This window comes from Vombatus ursinus, unplaced genomic scaffold (genome assembly GCF_900497805.2).
Source record: "Vombatus ursinus unplaced genomic scaffold, bare-nosed wombat genome assembly UNPS02001287.1, whole genome shotgun sequence".
In the NCBI taxonomy this organism is placed as follows: domain Eukaryota; kingdom Metazoa; phylum Chordata; class Mammalia; order Diprotodontia; family Vombatidae; genus Vombatus; species Vombatus ursinus.
In genome coordinates this window covers 111,280-131,696 of record NW_020941065.1, presented here as the reverse complement: position 1 = coordinate 131,696, position 20,417 = coordinate 111,280, and the positions used below count along the sequence as shown (strand labels likewise).

The 20,417-nt window shown below is 51.9% G+C and overlaps 1 protein-coding gene across 1 annotated transcript in view; it reads left to right on the top strand.

The window, feature by feature from the left end:
• NAA25 (N(alpha)-acetyltransferase 25, NatB auxiliary subunit) overlaps positions 1-20,417 on the top strand; it is a 45,207-nt gene that overhangs the window by 10,767 nt on the left and 14,023 nt on the right. The window contains exons 3-15 of the mRNA XM_027862498.1: positions 518-656; positions 1,684-1,802; positions 4,191-4,265; positions 5,331-5,438; positions 6,169-6,247; positions 7,507-7,618; positions 7,819-7,908; positions 8,367-8,536; positions 9,737-9,849; positions 12,233-12,440; positions 14,220-14,309; positions 14,914-15,094; positions 15,841-15,940. Of these exons, the coding sequence (XP_027718299.1) occupies positions 518-656; positions 1,684-1,802; positions 4,191-4,265; positions 5,331-5,438; positions 6,169-6,247; positions 7,507-7,618; positions 7,819-7,908; positions 8,367-8,536; positions 9,737-9,849; positions 12,233-12,440; positions 14,220-14,309; positions 14,914-15,094; positions 15,841-15,940 (1,584 nt within the window). The remainder of the gene's footprint in view (positions 1-517; positions 657-1,683; positions 1,803-4,190; positions 4,266-5,330; positions 5,439-6,168; positions 6,248-7,506; positions 7,619-7,818; positions 7,909-8,366; positions 8,537-9,736; positions 9,850-12,232; positions 12,441-14,219; positions 14,310-14,913; positions 15,095-15,840; positions 15,941-20,417) is intronic.

Genomic DNA, 20,417 nt, shown 5'->3' with positions numbered 1-20,417 from the left:
GTCATACTCACACCCCTCCTCCTACTGCTCATACTTGGTCTTCCAGCCACTCTAAAGTCTTTTGCTGATTAACCTCCGAAGTGTCTATTCACCTGTGGCTTTTCAGACTGTATTGGCTTAAAGGTGAAATACTACACATGCTTTTAAGCATTTATTTCTATACGGTCTTGTCTTTTCCACCTCCATATTATACATTGAGTCCACACCCTTCCCTCCATTTATGAGAATTCAGTTCTTAAATCCGTTTAAAACTCCGCTCAAGTGCCACCGTCTGCTCGAAGCTAGAAAACTCATTTTTCCTTTCTCTGTACGTGGCCTCTCACAGATCACTTGCAATGAGGTCCTGTGTGGTCCCCATGCGTGTCCAGTGAGAGAAGGGAGGCCGGCAGATCAGATTCACCAAAAAGTGAAAATCTGTTTCCGTCTTCTGCTTTGGAATGAAATCTCTGGGTTCCTTTTCCTTCCCTGAGTCTCTTCCATTCCCTTTCTGGCAGCTGGTTCTTTCCTTCCTCCATAGGTATTAAAAGCGATTGGGTTACAGAGGACTGGGAAACAGGATGACGCCTTCGCCCTGGCACGAGAAGTCGCCGCCCTCGAGCCCACCGATGACAATTCCCTGCAGGCGCTGACCATCCTTTATCGGGAGATGCACAGACGTGGGTCTTTTGTTCAGCTTTGTTTTTAATAACGTTGTGTCTCTTTTAAAAGTGGAGAGGCACTTTTAGGCATTATGATTTTGTGCACACTTGGGTTTTGTCTCCTTGAAGTATCCCTTGTAATTTAGATGTCCAGAGGGGAGGTGAGCACTGGCAGCTGATGTGGGGGCTGGGCAGAGGAAAGGAATGAGGACTGGGAAGGGAGGAGCCGGGCAGGGCCCAGCGGCTCCACTCAGTCCTCCCAGCTGTCGGAGCCCCGAGAGCAGCAGCTCGGGGCACTGGTGAGGGCTCACAGGACTCTGGGTCCACCAAGGATTGCAGGCTTCCTTGTTCGCTCATTTGCTCATTCCTTCCCACTCTGTCCACCAGCATTGACCTCCTTCTCCCCATTCTTTGCTGTTCCAAGTAGTTTGGAGCAAGGCGTTAGCTCCTCTTCAGGGGAGCGAAGAGTGTGACCATCAGTCCCATTCCTCAAGGGTTCATTTGTTAAGGGCCTGCTGTGTGCCACTCACGCAGAGGGGCAGTGGGTCAGTTGGCGTGGGCTCTGTGACCAGGCAGAGCTCACTGCTTTCCCTCTTCCTCCGAGGGCACCACCATCCTCCAGTCGCCCACACTGGCGGCCCCGGCGTCATCCTGTGTGCCTCCTTCCACCTCCCCCTACATATCCAGTCCACCTCTCCAGTCATGCAGAATCAGGCCCTAATTTCATTGACCTCAGATCAGATGCCACCTTTGCCTCTCCTAGCGCCCTCAGCTGTTAGAGCACTCTTTGGAAATTTTGTCATCCATATTTCAAATTTAATTTTCTGTGGAGATGTTGTGTTCTTCTCCCTGCAGTAGAATGTAAACTCCCTGAGGGCAGGATGGTTTTGCTGGTCCTCGTATCCCCAGGGCTCAGCACAGTGCCTGGCCTATCATAAGCCCCTAATGTATGCTTGTTGACTGAGTGGAGTCGAAGCCCCTTTGGCCAAATGGGGAAGAGCTGTTGTTAGTGAAATCTCACCCGTCTCGCCTGTTTCTGTCACAGCGGAACTGGTCACCAAGCTTTACGAGGCCGCTGTGAAGAAGGTCCCCAACAGCGAGGAGTACCACTCCCACCTCTTCATGGCCTATGCTCGAGTTGGGGAGTACAAGAAGATGCAGCAGGTAACTGGCCACAGCAGGTGTTGGCGGCCGCGGCAGCGAGGGCCGGGAGGCTGGCTGGGGACGCTTCTCTTGTGGGTTGGAAGAGTGAGCTGGCACTGCATTCTCCATCCATTCTTCTGACCTCGGAATACCCTTTGTTTTGTCTGGCACCATTGCTTCTTGAGAGACTGAAAAGGACAAAAATCCTAGAGTAGGCCCGAAAGAGCCAACTGCGTGGCTTATGATGTTATTTTATTAATATTAATGCTAGTTAGCATTTGTTAAGATGTGAGGTTTACAAAGTACTTTATTTACATTGGATCCTCACAGCCCTGTGGTAGGTGCTACTATTCCCATTTCACAGATGGGAAGCTGAGAGGCCCAGAGAGCATAAATAACCTATCCTTAGTAACACAGCTAGTATCTGGAGCAGGATTTAAACCCAGGTCTTCCTAACTCCCAAGTTCCAGCTTCTCCTTCCCCCTTCCAGGCCACCTCAGGCCCTACCTCCCATTCTGCGGTATCTGGAGAGCCCCAGCCAGACCTGGTGCCAAGCTGGATTCCGCCCCTCCCCCCCATCACCCCAGACCCCATGGGGTTCCTAGAGGGCCCCTGCCAAATCCGGAACCTAGCTGGAACACTGTCTTTTTCCCTACCCCTGAGCCTACCCTCAACCTTCCTGTCCCTTTGCTGGTGGCCCCTCCTGTGGGACCAGCATCCCAAGGTGACCAGAGGAGCCTGGGCCTTACCAGCCCCTGCCTGTGTGTTTCCTTCCCCCTACTCAATGTGATCTCCCTGAGAGCAGGGGCTAGCTCCCGTCTTCCCTCTGTACTCCCAGCTCTTGGCACATGGTAAGTAAGAGGTTAATAAATGCTCCTGTATTTATTCCTTCATCATCCATCCTCTCTGGTGGGCCCTACTGCCTCTTACTTTGTTTGCAAAGTATCTTTGGTCCAGAAAGAAATACTCATGGGCTTTTTTTTAATTTGTTAGTGAATCAACCATTTATTAAACATCTACTCTATGTAAAACATTTCTGTGAGAAATGACCAGATGCTTGGGGCAAAGTTCTGCCCTCTGGGAGTTCACAGTCTGATTTGAAGGAGTCCACAAATACGCGACAGTTGTGTAACGTACAATGATGATAGAAAGTGTTTATCCTTAAAGCATCTATTGGGACTTTGGTAAGCTGGCTCTGGTGGGTTACGGCTTGTCTCAGCATTTTCAGATTAGGTTAATTGTGCCTAGAAATGAGAATGTCTGAAATTTTTCCCCCTGATTTTTTAAAAGTGAAGGACTCAGGTAGATGAGAAGCCTGCTATATTAAGACAGTCTCAGTCCCAACACACCTAGAAAATAACCTTCATGCTAAGTAGATTCGCCTAGAAAAGCTTTCAGGTCCACTTTATTTTTAGTTGCTGGCTTGGCTTTCCTTTCTGTCATTTAAATGGATTTGCTTTCCTAAGTACTATCTTCTTCGCTACTTAGGTGTTTGTGGGACATAACTCATATGCCCTTTAACAACAATGCTTTCTTTTGGTCCCGTGTTTCTCCTGTGATTGCACATGACTCCTTTCTACAATAAATACAGTGTCAGGGCCTGCAGGGACCATTTGAGAAATGCCAGGCAGCCTGGCTTTAGACTTTCTTGTGGCAGCTCCCCCTTCATGTGCTCATTTGTTTTGATATTCATATTGGGGTTTGGGATCATATTAAACAGAAATCTTCCTAGCACAAGAGGAGAGCTAGAGAAAGACCCCAGCAGTCACACTTACCCTTTAGGATTCCCCTGGCAGACCAGTGTTTGCAGTGGAAACTGTGGCCCATGGGCGGTCATTGTTAAAATCAGCAAGTGTGGCCTGGTCAGGGTGATGTGCGGCCGGCCTGTTTCTCGCCTCTTTTGGCTTTAGGCTGTTTACCAGGCTGCTTTTGACTGTGACTCCCCCAGCCCTGCAAAAGAGGGTAAGAGATTTGTCTCGGGGGACCTTGTCCTTGATCGTGCACACCAGTGCGATTGGCATGTGAGATTTCACACGGCAGGAGCGGCCCAGGGGTGGCAATGAAATCTTGGGACGCCTGTGTCTTCTTGCCCTGCCCTCCGATGCTCCAGGCTACTCTGTGTTCATTTTGAAATGAGAATGCAGTGTGTGTTATTTTTTGGAGCTGGTTTCTTTTGGGTCCATAGCAATGTGATGTCTCAGATGAAGTGGGTTCGTTTAGGCAAATCCCCAAGCCAATATCTGGTGGTTGCCTAGGGAGAGATGGCTGCCTATCTCAGACCGGCTGTAGGAGCACTGGGCAGGACGGGGCTTGTATTGGCGATCAGTTAGCATGATGGTACTGGGATCGTTGAGTGCTTTCATTGGGTCTGAGAAGTTTCCTGAGTTAAAGACTGTCTTTCTCTTTCAGGCTGGAATGGCACTTTATAAGATTGTACCAAAAAACCCTTATTACTTCTGGTCTGTCATGAGTTTAATTATGCAAGTGAGTATGGGGTTCAGAATGCCGTAGGGGGAGGGGGACCTTTTTAGACTCCCTATCGTTGCCCTCAATAACTCGCTTATCTCATGTTCTTCTAGTAGGGATATGGGGTTAGGGCCATTTTCAAATATGTACTTTGAGTATTGTCTGTTTACTTTTCACAATCAAAGTTTTTATTGCCTCTCCTCACTAGCAGATAGAGTGTGCTTTTATGTCCTGGTTGATCTTTTCTACTTGTCGTCTTAATCTCCAGTGATATTGTTGCCCCGGGTCATGGCAGCAGATCTTGGGGGAGAGGGGGTTAGGGAGGGCTAATAAGGTTTTTGGGTCTTCAGAGATGAATCAATTAGCCAGTCCAGAACTCAAAAGTTAGTTAAAAAGCCTCAGGTTCATCTGCTTTATTCATAAATAGACATAGTCTCTAGTTGCCAGCAGTGAGCTCATATTGGGGGTGGGAGGAGAACACAGGCCGCGGGTGACCTTCAGTAGGAGCCCTAGAGGTCTTCTGGTGATACTGTATGCCTACAAACTCTGTCCTGGCCCAGCTGCCAAAGAGAAAAGCTCAAAGTGCCCCACAGCTAGAGCGTTCTCGCATTTGGACTCTGGCCACCCTCTGAGGCAGCTGCTGCTGCTCCATTATACGGGATAGGAGACGGTGGACAAAGGTTCTGTGACCTGTGTGTAGCCATGTGGGTCATCCCAGGCTCGCCGACTGAGCCCAGCGCTTCTCCCACCATCCCTGGCCACCTCGGAAACGTCCAAGGGAAAAGCGATTCATGGCTTCCAGCATGACCCTGTGTGGGTGTGCCTCCATTTACAAGATAGACATTTCTGGGGAGTTTTGTGTGCTGGGGGAGCTCGCTGTCTGAAGAAGCCTCAAGGTGAATTTGTTGTAATGAGTATTTTCGTAGAGCTTGAGATCAGCCCTTGCTTGGATCGGCTTTGTAGATCTCAGTGAGGATGGCTAGTTGTCAGCATCGATTGGCTCTTGACAGAGTTGGGTCGGGGAAGCGTCCCGCTCAAGGCCGCTCGTGTGACGCCTTGACCAATGTCTTTCCTTTCCCTTAGTCCATATCAGCACAGGATGAGAACCTCTCCAAAACCATGTTTTTGCCCCTTGCTGAGAGAATGGTGGAGAAGATGGTGAAGGAGGACAAGATCGAAGCTGAGGCTGAAGTAGGTATTCTGAGGTCGCGTTTTCTCCTTGTACGACCTTGGGGAGCGGCAGACTGAGCCGACGAGGGCTGGGGCTGCCGTCAGAGCACTAGGGCTCATAGTTCAGCTCTGGTGCTTATTGGCAGTGGGATCTCAGGCAAGGCAAGGAAACTGAGCCTCAGTCTCCTCGTTTGTCAAAATGGAAATCGTCACACTGCTCAAACCAGTGACCTTACAGGGCGGTTTTGAGGATCAAATAGAGAGAGTGCAGGAGAATGCTGGCCACGGGTTTTGTTACCGCTGTGCCAGAATGGCCTTCATTGTGACCCTGCAGGCCAGGGCACTGTGGCCTCAAAGTCTTTCCGCAGAGTAGTGTGGGTTGAGATCGTGCAGCTTGACAGCTTTTCACTCTGGATGGTGTGTCCCTAGCACTTAGCACCTTCCCTCCCCCCCAGACCCGTAGTAGGTGCTTTATAAATGCCCCACTGGAGGATTCAAGGATTTGTAAAGCGACTCACCCATGTGCTCTGTCTCTGTGAGCGAGGTGGGGCACCTGATCTGGGAAGGGGCCCGAGAATGTGTTTTTGTGGGTGCTCAGAGCCATGCCTAGTTGTCAACATCCATAAACCTCCAGGTCCTCTCAGCCTGTTTCCTCCAGGTGGCAGCCAGCGCCTGTCTTTGTGCTTTGTGAAGCCGTTCTGCCTGGAAGCATCTCACTGGTTCTCGTTTTCTTTTGGGTTTTACTCCTCAGGTTGAGCTTTATTACATGATCCTGGAGCGCTTGGGAAAGTACCAGGAAGCCCTGGATGTCATCAGAGGCAAGCTAGGAGGTGACTGCCTGTGGGTCAGGGCGCAGGGTGGGGTGTGCAGGGGGTTGCCTGGTGTGGGCCTTCGGGCTGTGATAAGGCCCTTTCACCAAAAGGGCTTAGTTTCCTATAATACGAGATCTTAAATTAAGTGATGCACTTGTAGCACCCGTCACAGACGTCCCCAATCTTTTCAGCACGGTGCAGGGTGGTGTGGCTGGATCCTCTCTTCATGGGGATTGATTATCACAGGATCCTCCACCCCAGGGGCCATCGTTCAGGCCTCTCCTTTTCCGGGGGAAGGGGGGGAACAAGTGACTGAGCACTGGCCGCACAGAGACAGGATCTGAACCGGGATCCCCTGACACACTGCTTGGGCTGACCTGGGCTGCCTTTCCTTAGCAGCTGCAGAATCTTTTCTTCCCCCGCTGGGAGCAGCTGGTTCCGTGGATGGGGAGGTGCCACTTGGGGGTTGGCCTTGGGCTGGGCTTCCCCCCTTTTGTGATGTCCTCAGCCCAGTGCGACTCTTGGAGTTAACGCCACAATTTCATGTTGGTTAACAAAGGCCCTCGTGGCCCATCCTGGCTTTTGTTGGCCTTTGAGCCTCTAAACCTGACTTGTTCTGAAGGAGAAGAGACAGAGGGATGTGGTGGGCAGAGCGCTGGGGAGCAGTCAGGCGGCTGGAGTGGGGGAGGTGGGCAAGGCTGTAATGCCTGTGGGCTGCAGGTTACACGTTGTGGCAGGGCACTGCTGAGTTTACAGTGTCTTTCTGTCATTTATTCTCCTTGTCGGTGGAGTGACCATGTGGAGGACGCCCCTTCTGTGCGGGGGCCTTCTAGCTGTGCCCCAGCATTAAAATCCTTTCTAATCCTCACTTGCCGAGCTATGCTAAGGTTAAATTGCCAAGTCTGATTGGATTCCTTTCTCCTGTGTTCAGCCCTGGGAATTGGGATGTCTGAGAGGGCAGGATTCATTTTTCTCCTTGGTGTCACCTTCTTCCTCATCACCCCTTCTCCCTTGCCCCTCCACCTTCTCTAACCCTGGCCAAAGCTCAGTAGCCCTCGGCCACTGTGCCCAGGCACCAGCCTGTGCCTCCTCGGGAAACACGTCCCTCATTCCTGCTGTTTCACAGATGGTAGAGGGAGGGAAGGGAGCTCATTGACCCGCGGCAGATTGTCGGGAAGACGGGGTAACCTCCAGGGTCCCCCTTCCCAGTATTGTCCACAAAGAGACTTCTTCTTAGGCAAGGAATCCCTTTAAATGAATCCCTTTTGTGGTTGTAGAGAAGCTGACCAGTGAGCTCCAGAGCAGAGAAAACAAGTGTATGGCCATGTACAAGAAGCTGAGCCGGTGGCCGGAGTGCAACGCACTGTCCAGGAGGCTTTTGTTAAAGAAGTGAGTGTGAGCTTGCCGCGTTGGCAGGGTGGGGTGAGCAGCGGCCCCATGCCCCATGGCTTTGGGAGCCCCTGACGGGACGCGCACTCTCCCCCTCTCGAGCCCATGGCCCAGTTGTGGAGGAGAGAGGAGGGTCGTGGCTCCCAAGGCCAGGGGGCGACTTTAATGGTCCCTGATGCCTTGGTCTTCTTTGATTTTAGCTCAGATGACTGGCAGTTCTATCTGACTTACTTTGACTCTGTCTTTCAACTCATCGAGGAAGCCTGGACCCCTCCTGCAGAAGGAGAACAGTAAGTGGATTTGTTTTCTACCTTCACCGTGGGTGGTTGGGAGGGGAAGGCAGCCCCCTGGGCTCCTCTCAGCCCCCAGCAGCTCTAGATGAGGGGCAGGCCAGCCTTTCTGGGACGACAGCACTCATCTCTCCCAGCCTCCCCTGAGCAGAATGACGGGCGTGCTTCAGAGAGTGGAAGCGAGGTGGGGGATGCCTGGGGCGGAGCATTGTCCACATTGTCAGATGTCACTCACCGTGGTGGTGATCCCCTGGAGGGGCATCTTCACAGAAGTGATTGTGCTGTAAAAACAATGAGCTGCCAATAAAGCTTGTAACAAATAAGACGACCTGGCCCGTGACCTCCTTTGTCGTCTGGTGCTCCCTGCTTCCTCCCCGTTGGCAGTGGCCTTCTTGGGCCTCGGTTTGGGAGGTGGGGGAGAGGCCCAAGAGTCTGTGTGTCTGTGCATCTGTCCCCAGCTCTCTGGAAGGAGAAGTTCATTATTCCGCAGAAGAAGCCATCAGGTTCATTGAAGAGAGGATCCTGGAGGAGTCAAAGAGCTCCCGGCACCTTCGGGGTCCGTACCTGGCCAAGCTGGAGCTCATCCGACGCCTGCGGCATCAGGGCTGTAATGATGAGCACAAGCTGGGTGAGGAGTGGGCAGGCCCCTGCTGGGGTGCCCCCATGGTGGGGAGGCACATGGGTGGTGGTGGGGTAGCTTCTCCCGTGCTTAGGAAGCCCCACCCTGCCCACCTGCTTAAGAAGATTCTGAGCGTGTAAATGCATTTTAAGATCACCCAGTTGTGATGAGGGTACTGAGTCTGCTGCCAGAGAATGAACCTTGACAAAATGCTGACAAAATGACTAGTTCATAGCTCTTCTGCCTTGCCACTCAGGAGTGCCCAGTACATGCACGCACGTGCACATATGCTCACACTCATGCACACATACGCATGTGCACACACATGCACAAGCACACACTCACACACATACGCTCACGCATTCCTACGCATGCAATACGCACATGCACTCATACACCTGAGCACATACACATTCACACAACTCCACACACTCATACACACATGCACACACTTATACACACATACGTGCACGCTCACATAAATACACACATACACGCACGCACACTCATACACACACATACGCACGCACACACCCTTTTTTGCGGGTGCCCAAGTACACGTCATCTTTCATACATTTCTTCCTACTAAAATGGAAGGGCTCAGAGGCACCATAGGAAGTATTGCAGAGAAAGGGTTTCCTTAAAATCCGGGTCACTCTCTTGCACGGATTCGATTTGTCACTATTTGGCCGTTAGGTCTGTAATCTTGAAGTACGGTTTTTTGGGGGGAGGGGGCTGCTCTAGTTCGTGACCTCACCAGTGTGGTGAACTGGGGGTGAGGAAGCTGTCTCTGCCGGTGTGTGGGACCAGTGTAGAGTGTTAGGGTTCTGTGTGAGGTGACGTGACGCCCCTGGGCTCACCCGGCCAGTCGGTGTCAGAGGTGGGATTTGGAAGCGGGTCTTCCGGACTGAGGCCCCACAGCATGAGACAGAGAGGTTGGCACTGGGGGTAGAATGGCGGGCTTGGAGTCCAAAGACCCGAGTTCAGATCCTTCCACTCGAATCAGGCCTTGGTTTCGTGGTTTGTTCTTGACAGGCCAGTCCTCTTTTCACCCTCCCTGCCCATCATGCCTTTGCCACTTTGGAGCCGGTGAGTGGTCCAGGTCTGACGGTTTACTGGCACCACGCTCACAGCTCTGCATAGCTTCCATTCTAACGTGCCCTTGAATGTTCTTTGTCTTTTCGGTAATTTGGTGATTGTATCTCCTAGGTGATCCAGAAGAGTTAATGTTTCAATATTTCAAAAAATTTGGAGACAAGCCTTGTTGTTTCACTGACCTGAAGGTGTTTATTGACCTTCTGCCTGCCTCGCAGTGTACAAAGGTAAGCATCTGCCCCCGGGGGAGGATCTTGGGGCACACAGACAGGCTCCTGTCTGGGAATGGAGCACTGAGGACTGACAGCTTTTCTGAGACAGCCTTGATTTGACTGGGTTGTTTGAGAATCCCAGAAACTCTGCCAGGTCATTTCTGAGTCTGTTTGCTCTGTGTTAATGAGGGACATACGGGGTGTACGACCAGTCACGTCCTCCCAGCCTCCGGCCCTCGCGGTCTCTGTTAGGCCGAGCCTGGCGATCTCTCTTGCCGTACCACCGCCTCTTTTCTTCCACCCCTTGGAATCTGCCTCCTCCCTGAGCTCTCTCTTAGGTGACTTAGTGACTTACTAACCGTCCAGTCCAATGACCCTTCTTCTATTCTCTTGTCTCCAGGAGAGTGCAGGTTATTCCGGGGGCACCTGTGCCTTGTAATTCCAGTGCCTTCCCTCTGTTTATTGCTTCTTACTTATCCTCTGCCTAGCTCACTGTCTGTATGTTTGTCTGCATCTTGTCTCCCCCGTGAGGGGCAGGGACGGTCCTTTGTCTCCCCAGCATTTAGCATAGTGCATCTGGTAGGCGCTTAATCAGTGTTTATTGATGGATTGATTGGCTTTGTAAACTCTTAATCCATGTTAACGGGATTGGAACATTTGGTGCCAGGTTCCCTCTTGGAGAAGCCGGCTCTTTTCTTGGCTTCAGAGGCGCCACACCATCCGTCTCCGCATGTGTGTCCGTGGTCCTGCTCTGTGAGCTCCAGCCTGTATCTCCTGTGGCCTGCCTGTCACGTCCTGCTAGGTCTTAGCTTCCTGTGTCCTGGGCCCCTCTGGCATCCTGGGGAAGCTTGTGCACCCCTTCTTAGAATCCTCTCTTAAATGCACAAATTACAGGGAAACCAATAATGTTGAAATGCGGTTATCAAAATACTAAAAAAGTGTCCGTGGCCCCCGGTGAAGAACTTGGGCTCTCGTCCTCTTCGGGCTGCCCCTCACCCTACTGCCCAAACCCATGCATTCATAGATCACTCTTGGCCAGCACAGTGGCTTCTTGGGCCAGCTGGTTTCCTCACCATTCAAGGCCCCAGACACTGGTGCCATGCTTCCTCGTGCCTCAGTGAGCAGGTACAATGCTAACATCACCTGGGGCTGCATTCAGAGGGGCAGAGCATTAGGAGGAAGCAGGCAAGAGTCCGTGGTACCATGCATCAGCATCTGGGGATGGTGGGGGGCCTTGAGTCCTTATCACGCCTGGTTGAAGGCACCAGGGATGTTTAATCAGGGAAGCCAAGAGAGCTGAGTCGTGTGTTTGACAGCATGTCCCACGGAAGAGGGATTTGCCCTGTTCCTTTTGACCCCAGAGTCAGGACGAGGGGCACGGCGGCCAACCTCAGACAGTCACTAGCTGTGGAGCCCAGGCACGTCACTCGGCCTCAATTTCCTCATCTGAGAAAGGGGATGATGATAGCACCCACCTCACAGGGCCCTTGTGAGGATCAGTGCCTTGTGAACCTTAAAGCGTCTGATGAATGCTAGCTGCTGTGGGAATGAGGCTGAGGATGATGATGGTGTGGAAGAAAGGTCTACACTGGTCTCTTCACACTCTGATATTCGGTGTGGTTCTGTCATACGTCCTCTTCCTCTCCACTCTCCAGCCAGCCTGGCCTCTGGACGCTCCCCCTGCCCCACCCCCCAGCTCCCGTGGACCTGTGTTTTTGTGAGCTAGGGCTCCAGCCCTGTGTGATCATCAGTTGGAGTTCCTTACCTCTCTTTGTTTCTCCTCTGCCTCTGAACCGTAAGCTCCGTGAGGGCATTCACCTTGTCCTGGCTCCACACAGCACCTCTTCTTCACCATGGTCTCTGCACACAGTTGTCGAAATAAACTTAGCTACTCCTGGAATTTAACTTGAGCTGTCCGAGATCTCGCTCATTTTGTCAGTGTGGCTAGCCCCAGCCCTAACTGGGCCATTACACGGTGGCCTGTCTCAGAAGGGGTGCAGGGAGTTAGGAGGGAGTGAGTTCCAGGAATGAGGCCAGGTTTGTGTCTTCTCTGGCCCAGACCGCAGGGCTCTTTGTTAAGTCCAGAGATCCAGGGGTGTTAGGAGTTCAGGCGATCACTTGCCCCCAGCCCTGGTGATGTGTGCCTTCACCGGTGGTGGTGGGGGAGATCAGCACTTGGCGACCGCCCTGGGGAGAGGACCCTCCATTTCCAGGCCCTGCCCCCCCCCGGGGGGAGAGGCCGTCCCAGAGCAGTTTGTGAGGCTGCAGGGTGGTCAAGTCTAGCCAAGCTGGAACAGATACGACCAGGCCTGGGCAGGGGGGGAAGGGGGTGGGCGTGGATGGGTGGGAAGACCAGGTTGACTTACTTACAAGCTTTGCCTCTGTTTGCCCTTGGCAGTTCATCAATCAGCTCCTGGGAGAGGTGCCCCTGTCCACCCCCACAGAAGATAAGCTGGCCCTGCCCGCTGACATCAAGGGCCTGCAGCAGCACCTGTGTGTGGTGCAGCTGATGCGCCTCCTGGGCCTGTACCACGGCATAGACAAGGATCAGAAGCTGAGGGTGGTCCGGGAGCTGATGCTGAGATACCAGCACGGCCTGGAATTTGGTGAGCTGCCTTCCCGGGCTTGAGGGCCAGGCTGTCCTCCCTGCTGACCGCTGACCTCCTCGAGGCCTGGGAAATGTGTTGTTTATTGTATTGGCCCATTTTTGGCTCATCTTAAAATACAACAACGAGATGACACGATGAGCATCGGTCTCTGGATAAAATAGTGTGTCTCTTTGTAGACAGATGTGCCCTTCAGATGCCCCTGGGCTTCCGGTTTCATCAGTGTGGGTATGGAGGGGCGACCTTTTCTCGAGGCTGCGGCCCACCTCGCGGCTGGTCCTCTCGCTGCGGACACCCGGCTTGCTTCTGCAGCTTGGGAGGCTGCTGGCTCTGGTGTTCAGAAGCGACAGATTAGGACACTGAGGCCAAGAGGGGAAGGGCCTTCTCTGAGATCACACAGGGAGGCAGTAGGTAGCAGAGCCAGGATTGGAACCCAGGTCCTCCAACACCAAGCCCAGCATTCCTATACTGCACCGCTCTCCTCCGCCTTTGCTTTCAAGGCCCCAGGGTCATCCCACCCCACCAAGCCATCCAAGCACAGCTGGGCAGAAATAAAAACAGTGGTTGTGGTCAACTTAGTTCTGTAACTGCTTGTTTGGGGTTTTGCTTTTTTCCAAACCTGCACCCTTTGGTTCCCCTTAATCCTTCGCTTGTGGCAGAGATTAGGAAAGAAACCAGCATCTGATAGTGCATGCCCTGTTCCGTGGCCATAGCCCCGCACCTCTGCCACGAAGGGAGGGAGGAGCCTTTTCTCCACTCCCCGAGGCCTACTTAACCTGCATTCAGCCTCGTCTATGTTGCTGTCGCAGTCGCTGGCTCCACACCAACGTGTCTTCTTCTGTTTCTCCAAAATCTTCATACGCTCGTGCCGTTTCTTAGGCCACACTAGTAATCTCTTAGGTTCATGGGTCAGATCTTCTTTGTTTCTAGTCCTTTGCCATCATAAAAAAAAGGTTTGCTGTGCATTTCTGGTTATTGCTGGGGTGTTTCTCCCCATCTCTGGCCTCTTAGGAGTGTGTGCCCAGAGTGAGATCTCTTGGGTGTTGCAGTGTATGGGCATTTTAAGTCACTTTTTTTGGGGGGAAGCAGGGATCATTGCCTCCCTGAACAGCTAGCTGGATCATTAAGCTGCCTGCCTTCCCATGAGCCCGACAGCCCCAGCCATTCCCACCCATTGTGTCTGGGTGCCATGTGAAACTTTAGAATTGTTTTGATTTGCATTTCTTTACTGGTGATTTGAAAAAATTTTGAATATGGTTGTTTATAGTTTACAATTCTTTTGAGAATTGTTCATATCCTTTAACTATTTAGCCATTGGGGAATTGTTCTTGGTTTTCCACATTTGTGCTAATTCCTAGATATCTTGAATATTGGACTAAGAGATAGGTGGTGCAAGGATGGGCATATATATATTTATATTTTTACTAATCTACAGTTTCTCTTCTTATACTTCCTAATTGAATTGATTTTGTTTGTGCAAAAAAGCTTCCTAATTTTTTTTTATTAAGAAGTCTCCCCCTTCCTGGAGTTGTGAAAGATCCCACTGTCTATTCTCCCTCCTGCCCATTTTTTTCTGTTTTTTTGCTGAGTGTCCTTTGAGCCTGATGGTGGCCTATGATCCAAGGTGCAGTTCACTAACTGCCTTCTGAGAATGTTCTGTAAGGCGCAGGGGTCACATGTAGGCTTTGAGTGCAGTGAGGACAAATGAGGCGTGAACACAGCGCGTGGGACAGATGTGGTTTTCCCTGATGCTGAGATGATGCTTTTTTCCCTTTCCAGGAAAATCCTGTTTAAAAACAGAGCTTCAGTTTTCAGACTATTACTGCCTCCTTGCCGTGCACGTGCTCATTGACATGTGGCTGGAAGCAGGTACGCCATCGCCGCGGGCAGGTCTGCGGGTCCCTGGGGCCCTCTCTGGCGGGATGACTGCACCGTGCTGGGCATCTGATAGAAGTGCCCACTGAGGTGGGGTCTTCATTCTGTGCTCCTGTAGGACAGTTTGCTGTCTGTTTCTAGAGCTCTTCCCCGTCTGTTCACCCATTCCCAAAAGATGACTTGCGCTTCTAGTCACAGTAGGTGAAAGACAATGTTAGATTGAGACGATTACCAGGACGAGCCTGGGGTCGGCCCCAACTGGCTCACCTCGCTGCCTCCTCACTGCCCTGGGCTGCACTGGGCGAGGTGGCCTTCACAGCCCCTTCCCACATTGCCTCCCTGCTAGGCCAGGGCCCAGGAGCAGCCCCATCGAGGTGACCCTGCTTTGCAGAGATAAAACTCGCTTTGCAATGGAGCCTGAATGGGCCTGTCAAGGCACCAGATCTTGGGGGAGTTCCATGGCTGGCAAGGGTGCGCATCAGGCGATGGCGGTCCTTCCCATTGGAAACTCTCCTCTTGGTATCTGCTCATGGTGATGGTTTGTGTCCATTTTCCTGCCAGTGTCATTGGATCATTTGCCTTTTTTTTAAACCTCCAGGTGAAGAGAGGGCTGTGTGGCAGGCCCTAACATTGCTAGAAGAAGGTTTGACCCACAGTCCTTCCAATGCCCAGTTCAAACTGCTGCTCGTCCGAATCTACTGCCTGCTCGGGGCATTTGAGCCCGTGGTGGACCTGTACTCCAGCCTCGATGCTAAACATATCCAGCATGACACCATCGGGTGGGTAGTAGATACTCAGAATGCTGTGCACCCCACTCTGCCCACCTCCTCCAGGGATGCTGGGACCAAGCTGTCCTCCGTGATAGGAGATAGAGAGGCCCGGGGAGTCTTCAGTGGGGCTTTCAGAGAGCTGCGTTCAGATCCTGGCTTTGGGAGAAGTCCTCCACCTTCTCTGGGCCTTCTGTGAAATGGGGGAGTTAGACTGGGCGGGTCTCTAGCTCTAAATCCTAGAATCCTGTGACTCGCCAGGAAATGGGTCTCACTGGACCTGCCAGCTGTCTGCAGCGTCCTCTTGGCCTGTTAGAGCTGGGGTTGGCCCAGGGGGTGAGTGAGGGGTGCCCTAGATTCTGGGGCATATTTGTGGCGGACTCAGTGAGTCCTTATTGTGAAGTCTGTCTGTTTGTTCCCCGGAGATGAAGGTGAGGCCTCATTTGGCCACCTGTCAAAACTCTGAGATTTTAAAAAAATATTGTTATTATTTTTTTTGCAAGAAATCCTTTAGTATCTCTGTTTTCTCCAAACTCTGTGATAATGGTTGGAACCCAGCCTTTAAAGCATGCTTTTGGAGAAGGCTTTGGGTTGTATCGGAGTATCAGGTTCATTGACAATAATCCCAGGTTGAGATCGTAGCCCAGGGAGCCCCTTGAGGCTGAGCTGCCCATCGTGAGCCCCGCTGCGTGGTGCCTGGCGGCTGCCTGCCCCACAGGGGATGCACGATCCTGACCTGCCTGTGATTTTTCTTCCAGCTATCTTCTGACCCGCTACGCAGAGCCTCTAGGTCAATATGCTGCTGCCTCCCAGGCCTGTAACTTTGCACTCAGGTTTTTCCACTCCAACCAGAAAGATGTAAGTGAAAACCTTTTCTTCTGTGGTCTCAGCTAATGAATGCCCCAACTCCAGTTAGAGCAGAATGTCCGAGTTGGGAGGGACCTAGGAGGCCATACCCAGTGGGGCCACAGGAGCGCTGTGTTTGGGAGGGCTCTAGGTTCAAGGACCCTCATCCTCCTCCTCCTCCTCCTCCTGGGGCCGAGCCCGTGAAACCCATTACATTTTGTGGGGCAGATTCCCCAGTGTCTCTGATTGCGTCCTTAGAACTTGGCCGGGTCAGGCCTGTCGCTGACATGATAGGACATAGAGACGGGGCATGCCTTTCAGATCTGTGACTGTTCATGACTGAGCTCTGTGGGGGCCTGCTCTCTTGAAGGGGGTGACGAGTAATTCATCAGAGTTTTCACGTTGTGGACCTCAGTGCGCTTCATTGAGTCTGCCAGCCACTGTACTCTGCTGGTACATCATTGGAATATGGAACGGACATTTCAAAAAAGATAGTTTCATATAGTTCAAACTCGGAATATTACAGACTGAAAGATGGGCATCATGTTTTCCACTTGAGCTGGCCAAGCTGAGCAGACTTTCCTCAACCACCAAGATCAGTGTGCCGTGTCCGTTGCTGATGGTGCAATGGCCCTCTTTGAGGGGCTGGCAGGGTGTCTGGACAGATCGGGATTCAAGGGTCTCCATGTGGAAATGATGAGCAAAGTTGGGTTCTGCCATTTAAGAAGGGAAGGAGTCCCCCAGACTGGGGATGGGGGAATGTCTAGATGGGAAAACCTCTCTCCTCTAGTTCCTTGGGGTTGGCATTTGGAAGTCATTGGGAATGTGTGCTGTTGGTCCCAGCTGTCAGGAAGGTTCCTAGAGAAAAGGGAGGCATGTCATCTCCGGGACAGCTGCAGTGCTATCAGAGTGACTCATCCCGTGGAGCTCGTAGGCCTCGTATTGTGTGTGGCGCCCACAGGTTTTCCTCTGTTGAAAACCTGCCTGTTGTATGTGATGCTCAGATTCTACCCCGCTTCCAGAGCACGTGGCAACTAAACTACCTTAGCTCTCAACACAGTGCCGGGCACAGAAGAGGTGATTAATAAACGTGGATGGATGAATACGTTGTTCTTTGTGAATGTTGTCAGTTACAAAATGAGATAAAAATCTCAAAGCAGCAGCTCTGGCAGGTGACTTGTCTCTGTTCTGATTAAGGATACAGAGGGTGGTACTTTGGAAGGGTGGCCAGCACTCTCTCTGAGGAGCCAGCTGCTGGGATGTGGAGGGTCTCCGCTCGGTGACCTGTGGTTCCCCTGAGGAGGGCTCCCGATGGGACCTCACCTGTGGCTCCCAGCTCATTGGAAGGAGAAGTTGGGGATCAGTGAGCAGGTGTTAGATCAGTGAACTGTTTGGTGCCCAGCACATGACTGAGCACGGGCCCTTGTGGGCAGTGACTGGTGTGCCTGCTGCCGGCTCTCTTGGTGGGGGCCAGTATCCGACAGTGAAGGAGAAGGAAGGGCGGGTCCTTCATACACCTGCTGCTGGGGGAACGTGTGCGGCGCTGCTTGGCAGGGGACACCCCTGTGTCCCAAGGGAGTTGGCTTCCAGAATTACCTCCACTGGCAGAGCCTGCGGGAACAACTGGGCTTCATGCCTCTCATGGACTGTTTGTAAGAAAACATTCATTTTATTTTAAAATACAAAGACAACAAACGACGTTCTGAAGAAAACCCCAGTATCCTCCTGGTCCTTATTCTGGCCAAACATAGGAATAACTGAAGAAATGAATGCTTTCGCCTGAGACGCCGGACTGCTTGGGTGACTCGAGCTAGTGGGACATCTTGGGAGTGTTCTGGTTTGAAGTAACCTAAGGGGGGAATTCAGCCCCATTCCCTTGTCTTTGGGCCTGCTGAGTTCTGTAGGCAGAAGGCTGTATCATCAGGAAGAAGTGGATTTTCCTGGTCAGTGGGCAATGACGATGCTTCATTGCATATTTGTAAAGGTGGTTGTCTGGTCTTTAAATGTGTCACAAGTCAGAAGTGGTTGTCTTAAAGTGTTCTTCCTGCTTTGTGTCCAGAGAGCTTACATTTGAGGTAAGAGGAAAGTGTAGGAGACTCACCAATGAAAAAAAAACTCGCTTTCAAGGTGGAAGATGGCTGTGAATAATTTGTTCTTTCTCTGATATTCGGCTGGTGGTGCCTGGTGGTGAGGCTGATTCGTTGGCCTGAAGGTATAGGATCTTATAAAGAGAAACAGCAGCAGCTCATCCCACAGCTTTCTGCGGAAGCAGGAACCAGGACTCCCCTTAACGCTGACATATTTTCTAGTGTTTTCTATCAAGAAGATCCGGTCGATTCAGTTGCCATCAAGGTGCTCTCTACCCATCATGGACTTAGGGAAGAGGGCCACACCCACGGGGGACAGCGGAGCCACAGAAGGCGGGGGCAGGGGCCAGAGGCTCCGGGGGCTCCTGGATCTTCTGGCCAAAGGCAATGACTCCTGCCTGGAGATTAATCCACTGGACATCAGCTTGAGCTTAGTTTGTTTCGGCTGCTACATGAGGAATTACAAATGGCCCCAGGGAGGGGACCGCCTGCAGCCTTCTCTGTGGTGTGCGCTATTCAGAGTCTTCTTTGGAAAGCAGAGGGACGCGTTAGGGTATTCAGTAGGCAGATTATGTGCCGGAGATTCAGAGCCACACTGCGTGCGTGCATGCATGTGCATGCATATGTGTGTGTGCGCGTGTTCGTTGTTCCCCCAGCAGCGCTTTTGTTTCCCTAAGTGTTTTTTCGATGTGCATTCATAAAGCGTTGCTTTGAAATGGATATGTCGGATCCCCCATGGAGGGGGGGGGATGAAAAAACAGGTTTTTTCCTTGCAAGGCTCTTCCTGGCGAGGTCCTAGCGAGACCTTCCCTCTGGAAGCATGAGTTGCTCTGGATTCCTGCAGTGCTAAAAATGCCTTTTCTGTACTTTGGAATCTGCTGTTTTAAAGGTTGACGTACCAGAATAGGTGTGATTGTCAAGTTGGCATCTGTGTCTCTCCCGCCCTCTCTGCAGTGACCAGGGTTCATTTCAGGAGTCCACAGGGGACCCCCATCACCTCGGTGATCTAGAAATAAACAGACAGCTCTGGGACCACCTCTTGGGCTCGTCCACAGAGCCCACTTGCCTGCAGTCTCTAGCCTGGCCTCCTGGGCTGGGCTGGGGTGGGGGTGCCCTTCTCCTCTATCTGACACTCACTCTCCTGATCCCCCTCCGGGGGGCCATGACGCAGGCAGACTTAAAGGAGATCTGTCTGTCTTTTGGAAAGATGAGTCAGGGGACTTCAGGTGCCCCTCCAGTTTGGTAGAGTAGCGTGGCCTCCTTCCTGCTGAGTCCTTCCATTTTCTTCCTCGAATTTAAATTGTACTCAGCCCTTGTATTCCCCGGGCACCCAGAAAGGACAATGACCATGTGCTTCAAGTTGTTAGTTTGGGGTGGGTGCATTTAGCCACTGTGATCTCCTCCTGACCCCCTCTGGAGTCACAGGCTCCCAGGGAGTCCTTCCTCTCCAGCTGTGACCTCTCAGGGCACGCACTGTCCCGAAGCTCTGCCATATCTGTGTCCTGCTGTCCCCTGCCCACTGAGGGCCCGTAGAACCCAGGCCTTTGGGTAGAGTAGCCCGCCCCCTCCATAGGCAGCTAAGGAAAGAGGTGCTCTTGCTGTCCTCGAATTGAGCCAGAAGGTAACTTGAGGAATTTCAGGTAGTCCTTCTCTAAGCCCGCAGGATCACAAGTAATCTTTTTAATTTTCTTGTGTCCGTCCGTCTTTAATTTCTCCAGATACTGCAGGCAAACAGCTCACCGAGGTGTCCCGTGGGGGTTTAAAAGCCGCATCGAATGCAGTTGAATTAGCGCCCCTGGCGCAATCCCGCGGCCTGAAATGAACCCTGCGAGGCTGTTTATCAGAGGGTATGTTGTTGACTATTGCCCTATTTTCCTATCATGCAAATTATCCGGAGATGGGACAGAGGAAACCGGGGGAGGCCAACAGAAAGAAGCAGTTTTAGAGAGTTCTCATGGCAGCGTGTTTGTTTTTTGGCAGACGTCGGCCTTTTTTGGAGGCTGGTGCGTTCTTGGGTCCTGATGACGGGGCCTCCCTCCCTCCCTCAAAGTTCCGTTCTCCATGATTTTTCTCTGGCTGATACACCAGAATGTCCATCCTTCTCTGCTCTCTTGGGCTGCATCTCCTAGGTCTGTGTGCATTGACTTCAGGTCACATACAGGTTGTGTTCTCTGCATGGTGTCACTTAGTGCTTCAGATATTTGGGGTTTTAATCCTTTGTGTTCTCCAAATAGACTGATGGTGGTGTGAGCCTTTGTGGTTGACATTGTTCGGCGACTCACTTAAATCTTGGTGTTATGTGATACTGTATTCAAATAATAATAAAATGAGAAGAAGGAGCCAGCATGTCTTTGGGCCTTTTTTTTAGGTTTGGGAGGACCAGGGTAGGCAGTGGCTGTATT